General features: G+C 43.8%; 1 protein-coding gene across 1 annotated transcript; it reads left to right on the top strand.

The window, feature by feature from the left end:
- Positions 1-9,010, top strand: CLRN2 (clarin 2; the record flags this gene model as incomplete). The annotated part of the gene is made up of 3 exons (XM_080930194.1): positions 1-253; positions 5,976-6,155; positions 8,745-9,010. 3 exons carry the CDS (start codon positions 1-3, stop codon positions 9,008-9,010), a joined length of 699 nt encoding a protein of 232 aa, XP_080786320.1.
- Positions 9,011-13,188: the final 4,178 nt, after the last annotated feature.

Genomic DNA, 13,188 nt, shown 5'->3' with positions numbered 1-13,188 from the left:
ATGCCTGGATGGTTCAAAAAGGTGTGGTACGGGCTGGCTTCTCTCCTCAGTTTCTCTTCCTTCCTTCTGATCATCGTCGCATTGGCTCTGCCTCACTGGTTGAGCGGGAAAATCTTGTGTCAAACTGGAGTGGATTTAGTCAATGCCACAGACCCAGAACTGGTCAAATTCATCGGGGACATTTACTACGGACTCTTCCGAGGCTGCAAGGTGCGGCAATGTGGACTCGGGGGCCGCCAGTCCCAATTTACAAGTGAGTATGCAACTGATGTGTGCACTTTTTGTTTAGAAGGGTACTTATGTCTAAAAATGGGATTTGACTGTTGCCTATTAACAAACAAAGTCGATGGGCAACCAACAGCTCCTATATAACAATGCAAAGAGAAATTTCTTTTCTAAAGGAGATAAAAATACTAGAAATAGGAATTTTTGTATTTCATAGTTTACTTCTAGCAATAGGAACTAGTAAAGTATCAAGCGCTCGTATGTCAGGCATCCCACTAAGAGCTGCACGTTGCCTGATTCATTTAAGCTTCACAACACGCTTTCAAGGGAAGTGTGGCGAGTGTGCCCATTTTTTTTTTTTCAGCAGAGTACACTGAGACTTGGGAAGTTGCATAATTCACCTGGAGGTCACTCATTCTTCCAGAAAACAACAGAGCCAGATTCCAGACCCATGCCACGTGGTAGTCTTACCCTGTCCCCAACAGTGTACAGGTGCAGACTCCTGCGGAAGGGGACCCCCCCAGGAAGCATGGTAACTGCTCCCACATGCATGTATTTGAGAGCCACACAGCCTGAGGAAGCGCAGAGGGACTTCTCTGGGAGCAGTGAGGAGCAGCTGACACGTTTCCTGGCAGAGAGGCTAGAGAAGGCATTTGATGGCCTAAAGATGTCAGCCAGCAGCATTGGCCTGAATTCAGAACTCCTCAGAAGGTAAATGAAGAAGTCCCATGAAGCCCTAAGGCAGGAGTCCAAAACAAGGCTTGGGGAAAAAAAAAACAAAACAATATTCTGCAGCCCTCGGAATCAAACAAGTAGATCACTAGTAAGAATACTGTCCAATAAAACTATAGTTAATCAATGATGTGTTAGCACATGGGGATCAGAAATCTTACCCATCATTTGCCTTTTTGTATCTCAAAACTCTGGCAACGCTTAAAAACCTGGCCAGGACATATATTTCATTAAATACATAAAATAAAAAGTCATACCCCTTGACTACAAAATACAAATGGTCTCCATGTCTATACAGAAAAGAAATACATGCTCACTGTGTTTATTAAGGAAAAAATCTCTGAGAATATTTATATTCACCCAGTGATTAAATGGCGCTTAAGTGTTGGGGAAAGAGCTCCATTATTACCACAGCCTAGGAGGCTGGAGGGGTGGCTCAGGCATGGTGGCATGCATGTCTAGGATTCCAGTGCTGTTGGGAATGTCAGTGAGAGATCCTCTTTCTAAGTAATAAACCAAAGATTGATATAGTAGGACATCCAATGTCCACCTCTGGTCTCTAAAAGCCCACACAGATGAGCAAACTACACACACACACACACACAAAGTCAACATTGAAAAACAATCACACAAACAATAGAGAGAAGGATGTGTTAAAAGGAGACCATAAAGATGGTCCTTTATCTGCATGTTCTGCTGCTTAGTATGTCTATTGGACACTCAGGAAACTCTAGTATGTGGGAGAATGGCAGGGCAGCCTGTGTCTGTGGTCCTTTACTGTGCTACTGGTACCTGAATGGTAAGGCCCTGCTATGCTCAGCTCCCAGAAATTAAATGGCTTCTCATGAGAGCTGTAACAAGGAGTACCTTCTGTTTGCGCTTTGGGAAAATTCAAGTGTCCCTTTCTTTCCTGCTCCTTCCTTCTAAGGAAGATATCCACAGACACCATCCTTGATTCCTAGTGTGGTCTAGCCTCAAGCATCAAAACTCTGTGAGATGTATAGAATGTGTTTTGTTTTCAGCTAGGAGTCAGGCGGTATTTGAGCATGCTGTTTTCAGCTGCTCCTGGTCATCCCAGATGATCTAATAAGTGTTCATTTACAATACCTTGGAAGAGACCATGCTTGAAAGGTCTCGGGAAGACCAAGGCAGCTTCTTCCTATAATCAGCTCACTTTACACGCTGTAGTTTAGGGACCTTGTATGTATTGCTACCTCTCTTTCAGGGTCAAAGCTCTCAAGCCCAATACAACATAAACTCCAAGTAGCTATGGAGTATATTAGCATCTCCCAACCTTAACAGAATTCCCCACTTTCTGATGAACTATGGAAATATCTCTGTTCTCAGAGTTTGTGAAAGTGCATTCAATGTAAACCTTAGAATAAGGAGTTTTCTTATTGAGTCTCATTCACAAGCAACTGCTTGCCTTACCTGGAGACTCCTCTGAGAGACTCAACTCCCACATTAGTCATGGGAAAACCAAGAAATTTTCCACCACCAACCACTAAGGTCCTTTTTATTCCTAGAACATCTGAAATAAGTAATGTCTGAATGCAGAAAGACAGCAATGAACAAACATTAAACTAATTAATGACGTGTGTGCCTTCAGGTATACTGTGGAGTAGATACAAGCCAGGTACCACCAGGAGAAGAGGGATGACTGGAGAAGGCAAGGGCTTACCCAGCGAAGGCTGCTGTGTGCCAAAGTAAACACAAAGCACACTTGGACTAGACTCTAGTCACTAGAGACATAGCATGTTCGCCTCTGAAGCCACCTCTGTGGTTCATTTCCTCTATCCTGATTTTATCATGACATTTTATTAAAGGAAAAGTTGAGACTCGAAGAAAACAATACATGAAACTTCTGTGAATGTGTCTAAAATATAGTATGTTGCAGTTTTAGGTCTACAATCCCCTCCTTACATCTTACCCAAGGGTTAAAACCTGGGTTGACTTCCAATTCCATGCTTATTAATTTGTCTCACCAGGGCAAAAGATCATATATCTCTGGAATCAGTAACAAACAAACCAGCTAAGTTTCAGTGTTGATAGAATAATCAGTTCTGATGTTCAAACAAAAAATTCCTCCTGGATGTTAAAAAAAAAAAAAAGTTTAAATTCAAAGTGAACCTTTGAGAATTTGACCTGCATTGTGATTAAAATTTTAAACTCTTGTTTATCTAAGGTTTCTGATTTCTCTCCTGCCAGCCCTTTAGCAGAATAGTTAAGGCATTACTTCCTGCCTGTGTGTCTTGGCTAAACTACTTATCTGGACCTCAGTTTTCCCATCTGTAAGAATGAGAGAGGGTGACCTGGGGAGCTCAGTCAGCAAAGTGCTCTTCATGCAGGCATGATCAGTTCCTTCCCCAGGTAAAAAGCCAGGTATGGTGGCATGCTTCTTTGTAATCTTAGTGCTGGGATCCTACAGATGAGAGAGTCACTAGGGCTTATTAGCCAGCATGCCTGGACTAGTTGCAGAGCCCTGGGTCCCAGTGACAGAGTCACAAAACAAGATGGATAACATCTGAGGAACAACCTGAGGCTGACCTCTGGCCCCCACATGCATGAGCACATACATGTACACACATGTACATGTATACAATCACATGTGTACATACACAAAGAGAGAGACATACAGACACACACACACACACACACAAACGGGAGGGGGGGAGGAGAGACGAGAAGGGAGACAAGTCAGAAGAGAGGGAAAGAGAGGCTAAAGAAGGGCTGTGTAAGAAATGCTTGCACACAGCTTATACCTGATTATCAGTGGAGCCATGGATTAGCTGTGCTCCTAGCTGTGGATTCCAAGTTGCAAACTAAACTTTCATTTCATTATACTAGAGATGCCTAAAACTCTTGGCACTAGGACAAACATGAAAGAGGAGTGAGCCACAGCTTTCTGAACGCTGTATGGTACAACAGAGCCCAATGTTAGAGTTCCTCTCAAAAAAATAGTGGGAAGAACTGTTACATTCAAACTCCCAAAGAAACACTCGAATTTCTACGTAGTGATATATAAAAGGTAATTAAAGCCCTGGGGGATCCTGAGCTGGAAATACCACACGTGAGTGTGAGGGTTAGAAAGAGTCACCATGTACCAATAGACTGTTATATAATCAAGACCCTTCAACTGGGACCTGTATTAGGTTCTATTTACCTCCTTTCTCACAGAACTCTTTGTGCCCCAAATTCCTTCTTCTTCATCATCATCATCTTCATCATATGGTTCTCAATTTCTCATTTAATCAACTCCAAATATAGGTTTGTATCATCATGTGCCCGTGGCTGGTTCTTTCTAAAATCTACATTGTGATGTACCTAAATTTTCAGCCAGTTTGCTGGTTGAAGAAACTAATCTATAATCTATCTCCAAATGTTTGCTATTGCTATAAATAGTCTCAACTTTGGCCTGTCTGAACAACAGTGACTAGCAATGAAATTCTGATAGCTGCTGCCTTTTATCAAGTTGTTTCTTAATGGGAAGGTAGGAATGAGTATCCCTACAAGATTCAAGAGTGTCATCCTCCTATTCCACCATCAAGGAAGAGTTTTGAACTTTGCCAATCATCTGACTGACTAATTTGGATTTTAAGGATGTAGTGAGGGTTGCTGTGCTAGTCAAGTGTCTTAAAGACTGTGTGATCAAGAAAAGGGGACAATAACATAGGCAATTAGGCATAAGCTACTGTATCTGGAATAAGAAGAGGCACAGGGTTTGAAAAGTGGGTGTTGGGTCTCCAAGAGAATGGAGTTGGAATGGAAACAAAGGAACATGCCCAAGAAAAGACAAACTCCCTGGAAAGAAGCCCATCTTCCCGGTCAAAGTTTCCAAAGTCATGGAGATGACCCTGCAGAGATAAGGACAAATGGAAACAGAACTGGAAAGAACGTTGACTCAGAACCCAGGGTGTAAATGTGGGTGGTGCTTTGAAATATATGTATGGTAAGGACACAGTACAAGGGTGAGAACTAGACCTCTCAAAGCGTGGTGATGCATGCTTTAACTCCAGCACTCGGGAGGCAGAAGCAGGTGAGTCTGTGAGTTTGAGGCCAGCCAGAACTATATAATGGGAACCTGTCTAAAATGGTAAAAAGAGACTCGGGTTCTCAGGCTTGAGGGATACCAACCTTGGAGTGTGCTCAAGAATTCTTTAGTGTTCATCCTTTTAAATTCCTCATATAGATTCAATAAGAGCATACCTTAAACTCTTGATACATTATGCACAGGCCTGTAATTCTATATAGAGTTCAGGGTTGCCTTGCCTAAGACAATGAACTTCATATCTCCAAGCTTGTGGATGAATGGAGCTGACACCCTCTACCAGATCCTTTACCATAAGCACTGAATGAAGTGATGGCCCTAAAGAGTTCGCTCAACCCATAATTGTACTCAGCAAAAAGACAGGAGACTCTGAGAGACCATATGCCTTTCCCAAGTTAGAAAGTAAAACTAACGACAACCATAGCTACAGACATCATTTCTGAAAACAGATTGTCCTGGGCAGTCTTTGAAATACTCTTAGTACATCATGTCATTTGCTCTTACGAGCACCAGAGGCAAACACAGAGAAACAAAACACAAATGAGCATTTCACTAACCCCTTCTGCCACATTCATATGAGAAATCAATATTTTCATGAAGGATTATACAACGAGAGTATTGTGTGTCCTTGATACTTGGCGGCAATGTTTGCTCTGCCAAGCCAGTGCCTTGGGCTTATGGGAATCGCAGCAATCCACAGCAGGTTCCAGGACCACAGGGTCAGTGTAATATCACCTGTGAGGCACATTCGGATTTTGTGTCCACTACAGGACAGAGAAGATTGCCGGCCATCTAACAAGTGACAGCTCTGGAGTCCACGGACCCATGTCAGGAGGTCTCTTGGTTTCTGAAAACGAAGCATTCTTGTGTCTTGCTTGTCCCCTCTACTTGCTTGCCTTGGGATATGCAAGTTTCTGGCATTTGTGAAAGGAGCCGCACTCTGACCTTGGACTATCACTTCTCTCTGCAGTCTTCCCGAATCTGGTGAAGGAGCTCAATGCAGGCCTCCACATCACCATTCTCCTGCTCCTCTTCCTGGCCTCGGCCCTGGCTCTGGTCAGCATGGGTTTTGCTATTCTCAACATCATTCAGGTCCCCTACAGAGCAGTCAACGGCCCTGGTGGCATCTGCCTTTGGAATGTCCTTGCAGGTAAGAAGTCCCCAAGAGAGAAAAACTGGCCTCTACCCCATTAGGCTGGGCTCCCAAATGTTATCCAGGGAAACTGGGAGTTCCTTTGGGGGAGGGGCCGTTCTTAGTCTTGTTAATGAAAAAAAATTAAAAACAGACTCAAAAGGGAGCTAAAGGGCATTTTTATTGGGGTTTGAAAGGAGGAAGAGAGAGAGAGAGAGAGAGAGAGAGAGAGAGAGAGAGAGAGAGAGAGAGAGAGAGCAGACAAGCTGTATACCTTTGTATATCTTCCCTCCAGGAGGAGGGAGATGGAGAAGGGAAAGTCTATGAAAAAGGTCTAGGAAAAAGTGAGTTGCCCTTAATGGGTCTCAACCGGGTACCTCTGCCCATTTGACCATTTAGCTCCTAAGCAGACTCTTCCTTTTCCAGTGCCTCAACCGGGTACCTCTGCCCATTTGACCATTTAGCTTCTAAGCAGACTCTTCCTTTTCCAGTGCTACAGGGAAACAGGGTATCAGCATGTGTTCATATCAATTAGCTAATAAGCCATGAAGAATAATTAGCTAATAATTTACTTTTAATTATGTATTTAACAAATCATCTATAACGAAAATAACAAAAGCCTTGGAAAACAGAACTCTCCCAGAAAACCCACATGAGATGGTGGCGGTTCCTTTGTGGCAATAACCCTTGCTGTATCAGGGGACCATGAAGTGTAAACATAGGTGTTGGGTTGGTGACATATATTGTAGTACATCAGTTGTTCTGTGTCTGCCTTTGTGCTCAAAAGTCACTAGGATTGTAGGTGTTTCATATCTACGCAGACTCTCATTGTAAACAACATGAAACTCACTAAAGAAATGTTTGTTCCCACACATGTCCTTCCTCGGAAACTCTCTAATTCAGCAGTTCTCAAGACCCCTTTGGGAATCAAATTTCAGATATCCTGCATATCAGGTACTCACATTATGATTTGTGACAGTAGCAGAAATTACAGTTATGAAGTAGCAACAGAATCATTGGGGGCATCATCACGGCATGAGGAACTGTATTAAAGGGTCACAGCGTTAGGAAAGTTGAGAACCGCTGCCCTAATTCTACCAATGAGATCATAACAAATAGGTGGTCAGAGGAAACATATTGTCGAAGAGGATAAAAATGTAAATAGACTTTTACGGTTTTAGATTCTTTTACTGAAGAATCCCCTATAGGAATTCAAAGCTTTCTTCACTTGCTAAGGAGATAAATGGGGTTTGGAATTCCAGAGTTCCCTTGCTTATAGAAAGAAAATGGACGGAAGATAATACGGAGATACATAGATGCAGGCTTTGCTGCAGCCGACATATTATATAGAGTTCCAGAAGCCAGGCCCTCCTTCAGGGAAGCAGGCAAGGCTCAAGGGTAAAACAGTGTAATGTTTTTAAAGGCATGCCTCTGTCGGATATTTAACAATGCAGGAAAATGTTCACATGACAGGAAAAAGAAACCAAATTTAAATTTTAACCAAGAGAACTTTAAATTGATTCTAAAAGAATGAAATGTAAAGAAACATACTAATGTGCACAAAGTATGTCTGGCCTTCAAGGTGAGACTAAGTTTGAATTTCTCATGCTTATAGTTGTCTGTGTTGTTCAGGTTTTCTTTAGTAACTATGTAACTAAAACCCTTTAAAACATAAGAGATACATCTCTGCTGTTATTTCTGGAGATAAGATCTTACTCATATCCCACCCTCACTGCCAGTTCAGGTGATTCTCCTGTTTCAGACTTCCTAGCATTACAGGTGGGAGTCAAAACACACAGCTAAGAATGGGTTTTTTGGTTTCTTTTCTTTTTTTTTTTTTTTCAGGACAGGGTCTCACCACCTGGGAGGCCTGGGAATCTCTATATAGACCAGGCTACTCTCAAACTCACAGAGATCCACCTTTCTCTGCCTCCCAACTAATGGGACACCACTTTTCCCAGCCTTTGGGTGTTTGTTTGTTTGTTTGTTTGTTTTTCCAGTCTGATTCTCTTTACATAGATCAATTGTCCTCAGACTTGCAATCCTCCTGTCTTAGCGTCACAAGCCTCCACAGGATAGACATGCACTACCAGACTCAATCCAACATGGTTTTTTTTTTTTTTTTTTTTTTGGATTATCAATTTAAATCAAAATAGGGGAGGGGGAGGCCTACCCAACAACTTCAAAGTTTCTCTCAATCGCTAGGGGGATAAATGGAATTCCAGCGTTTCCTTGCTCCTTCCCACCTTCCACAGAACAGGGCAGCCGGAGTGTGAGCCTCACGCTGCAGAGTAGGCTCTTAACATGGTGCTCACCATCTTCACCGAGGTACAGGTGCCTAGAGAGTGGTCTGATGGGACTCCTGCTGAATGAGAGGGCTGAGAGACTCAGATTCAAGCCCACTGGTCAACATTCTTACTCCCGCTCTAGAAAACCCTCGCTCTTCCCTTCCGTTCTGTGTAGATCCACTGCTTTTAAACAACAAACTCAGATACGTGGTGCTCTAGCGAGTCTTCAAACCCAAGCCATAGAGGTACCACCTCAGCCGAGAACCTCGCAACTGCAAAAAAACGCGGAGTAGATAAAGGTGCTGTTTTTGGGTTTCAGGTGGAGTCGTGGCACTGGCCATCGGCAGCTTCATGGCTGCGGTGAGATTTCACGGCCTGACCGAAAGGATCGCCAACTTCCAGGAGAGGCTCTTTCGGTTTGTCGTGGTGGAAGAACAGTATGAAGAATCATTCTGGATCTGCGTGGCAAGTGCCTCAGCCCACGCAGCGAACTTAGTTGTGGTGGCCATTAGTCAAATTCCCCTCCCAGAAATTAAGACTAAAATGGAAGAGGCCACAGTTACCCCCGAGGACATCTTATACTGAGAACTTACTCCTGCGCACACCTTGTGACGTCAATGGGGGACAGGCTTGCCTTTTCCAGCTTTCTCGCTCCACAATGTGCCCATTCTCGGTAGTAAAAAGAAGGCTATGGAGGGACTAAAGGAGTGATTGGGCCAGAAAGGAAAAAACTCTCCTGATGACCAGGGTACTTGTGTTTCTTTTTGATGCCCTTGGAGATGAACCAGAGACTCCTGAGCTTGTCAGCTGTGTCTGACTCTGGACCACTCAATATTTCTGTTTCCTCATCTGTCAAAAGCGGGGGTAATAACAACTTTGCACGCTCTGTTGTGAGGTTCCAATGGCACTGCTGGTGGTGCCGCAAGCACAGTTCTCTGCAAATAAGTTACACATACTCCGTGAAGACTCGACAGCGCCTTGCTCTGCTCTCTATAGTGTTGGAGTGTGCAAACAACACTAGGCTGATGATGTCTCTGTCCTTGAGAAGTAATAATGTATTACACAGAAATCAAGAATCTAAAAATGGAAATAAGTGTGGGTTTCTGTGCCACCAACACGCACCATGTGCTGGACACTGGCTTGTTTGCTTGTTGTTTTTTTTTTTTTAGGGGGAGGGTCTAGTGATGCCAATCAAGTCCGGGCTTTGCCTATAGTAAGCAAGCACTCTGGGAATTGCTCAGAGCACTATACCAAGACTGTCCCATCCATAAACTGGCCAGATCATCTTGATATTTCCCAGGCAGTCAACGCCATTCTAGCTCCACTTGACAGATGAGAAAAACCAAGATATAGACACGTTATATAACTTGGGTGAGATGAAGGATGAAATCTAATAAGTCCGGTACCAGAATCTATATTGCTTTTAGATAATAGAAGCTCTTACTTCAATTATGATAGAAGCTGTGCAAGGACAGGAGAAAATACAGAAGATATATTACTACACTAAATATCCATACTAACAAAGCAAAGCAAAATATCCTCACAGTCTCCCACCTCTAGACACTTGTGACAGGTTAAGGTGTTGTCAACAGCAAACAGTTGATACCCACTCTTGCAAGGTCAGGATCTCTCTTCCTCTGGCCCATCCAGCAAGGTTGGGTAAACCAGGACCAGACCAAAGGAAGTCATTGCTAGAGGTCATTCAGGTTCGCAGAACCCATTTCTGAGCATCTACATTTTCGGAATTCTAATGCCTTCTCTTTTCTTCCTTCTAGGGTCGGTAGTTCCTTCCAACAACTGCCACCTTCAGGAAATCCCCTATCCTTTTAAACCCATGCTGCTGAACTGTAGTTCGGGATACAAGCAAGGCCGTGTAGCCCAGCACAGAAAGATGGGAAGGAAGGAAGTCTTCTGGATGGAGTGTGGTATTGAAGTTTCTCTGAGCTAACATTTGATTTGAACTGTGAAAGATGTGTACACTTCTTTTTCAGTGGCGAGGGATGCAAGGTTGTTAAAGGACCCCAAGATGAACCAGTAAAGAGGGAGCCCACAGGCATGACGTTCCAGGGAGGCCAGGCAAGAGAATGTTGAGAGGGATGAGGATGTAGTCTTCATGGACCTGTTTTGAGTGATATTTTCTAAGTGGTTTGTGAGCATTAATCTAATGTGTTAACTCACAGAGGCCATAATGGTCAAAAATTTAGATGCTTCTTTGAAACCGCTTTTTGATAAAGTTAATGCTTGCATCTGACCTTTTTCAACTTCAAGTACCTCATTCAACCAACTGAAGGTCCTAATGGAAAAAAAAACTGACCCCCCCCCAAGGGAGAGACAGTTCTTCCTTTGGGCTGGATCATCATCAAGCCATTGGTGTTAGGAGGTGTAAGGTTCTTCTCTTGTCTTCCTCAAGGAATGGATTCAAGAAAGAGGGACAGAGAATTTAAGCAGGTGTTCATTTAACAAAGCACAGTGACAAGCATACTCTAAACAGAGAATGTAGTATGTGGTCCCAAAGGAGGGAGCAATCCAATGGATCAAGCACTGAAGGTTTTTTTTTTTTTTTTTTCTTTTAAGGAGGTTTATAAATACTTATGAAGTGGATGTTACATTCATGAGGGTAAGGTGACCTCTTTTCTCTCTCAAATCATGGGAGACCAAACCTTCCTTTGTAGGGTAATTCCTCTCATGGTAGTCTTGAAAGCTGTAAGGAAGATCATAATACAAATGATATAATGAGGTCAGAATCTTTTGAGGATGCAGACTCCCTCATTAGTGCACACATGCACATGCACACTTACCAACCCCCCCCACACACACACACACTCACACATCAATGGAAAAAGTGTCCAAGTGACTTGGTTGTTTATTTAACCCCCAGGTAGAGTTCTTACTATCAGGATACAGCTACCAAGATCTGTGCTGTTTCCTTGGTTCCCCAGGGAGCATCATGAGCTCCTCCCACTCCATAACAGGGTGTTGTCAGGTCCACTCTGACACCCACCTTGTGTAGTAACCCCACAGTCTATCCGTACCAATCCGTTCTACACCACTCATCACCCTTCCTCCTACCCTTACTTTTTTTTTCTTCCCCTTTGTGCTGGTTAATTTTTGTCTGTTGTTCTGTTTTGTCAACTTGAAATAAGCCAGAGTCACCTGGGAAGAGACAACTTCAACTGAGAAAATGCTTTCATCAGATCACCTTATAATCGAGTCTGTGAGACATTTTCATGATTAAAGACTGGCGTAGGTATTGGCTTTAGGACAGCTCCCACCCCCAGTGATGGGGGGTCCAGCCAACTATGCACAGTGATCCTGGGTTGTACTAAAAAACAAGCTGAAAGAACCATGCAAGCCAGTAAACAGAATCCCTCTGTGACCTCTGTTCCAGTTCCTGCCTCCAGGTTCCTTCCCTGCTGCCTTGAGTTCCTCCCTGTCTTCCCTTCATGATGGACTGTAAGCTAAAAAAACAAACAGCAACAACAAAACCAAAAACCTTTTCTCTACAGGTTGCTTTTGGTCACAATGTCTATCCTGGCAATAGAAAGCAAAGTAGGACTTCCTTGTGCTGTGAGCATCCCTGTGCCTTGAGACCTAGGGTACGAGTGATAAATGTTCAGCTTATGGCTGGACATCAGCTGTCATTTAGTTTCACCACGGTGGCCAGTCATGAGGTTCTGTAAGCACTGAGGCTCCTCGCATGAAGGAGTTTCTCTGACCAAAGTTGACAGCATCAATAATCTTTCAGTGTATAAGCATGGTTCTCTAGAAAGTAATTTGATGGCTGCCACATCTATTTAGCAAAATAGCGTTAGTAGTTTCCCCATTAGGACCTTTGATATCACAAACCATGGTCTTGAGAGCAGGCTAGCAGTACCAGATGGAGATTCCCTCCAGTAAAGAAGTGGACCTCAAATTAAGTACTGAGTGGTTGGTCATCCCTGTAAACACAGACTTGTCACGTTATACCAGTGGGAGCATGTTTGACTAGCCTCTCGGTAGTGTTGCACACTGGGTAAGATAACAGCTCACTCACAGCAACTTTGAAGCACCTTCCAGCACTTTGGGAGTATATTAGTCACTTTTCTACTGTGATAAAAACAAAGCGGAGAGAGCAAATTAGACACGGCACAAGGCTTTGAAATCTCAAAGGCCACCCCAGTGAAGTGCTTCCTCCAGGGAGGTGTGGTTCCATTTCCCTGGTCTTCCCTCAGGATGTTCAGGCACTGCTGTACACCAATCAGGGAAGGATGGGACAGAGCTGAGTTCCAAGGTCCATGCCTTCCCTCAGGTGTCCGAGACCCGAAGCCCATGGGCGGAAAAGGATGAAGGGATGTCAAGGAGCAGGTGGATTAGCGGGATCTCCATCTGGCAATGATGCTGGGGGGAAAGAAGTCTCCGGAGAGTTCAGTGTTATAGATCTTAAATAAAAAAAAAAAAAATATATAGCTTTCATGCTGGAGGGAATGGCAACCCCATAGGAAGAACAACAGTATCAATTAACCAAGAACCCTAGGAGCTCCCAGAGACTAAACCACCAATCAAAGATCATACAAGGGCTGGCCTGTGGCCCCTGGCACATATGTAGCCTTGTCTGTCCTCAGTGGGAGAGGTTTGCCCCTAGAGGATGTGTCCTGTAGAAACTTGATGCCCAAGGGAAGGGGGATGCTGTAGGAGAGGTGGGGATGGGTAGATGGGGGAGTGGAGGTGGGTGGATGGGTGGATAGGATAGCACCCACTCAGAGGCAAAGCAGGGGAAGGGGGGA

This window comes from Micromys minutus (genome assembly GCF_963924665.1).
Source record: "Micromys minutus genome assembly, chromosome: 1".
Classification (NCBI taxonomy): Eukaryota; Metazoa; Chordata; class Mammalia; order Rodentia; family Muridae; genus Micromys; species Micromys minutus.
Note: the sequence above shows the minus strand (reverse complement) of the source record. Positions and strands in the feature narration are given on the sequence as shown.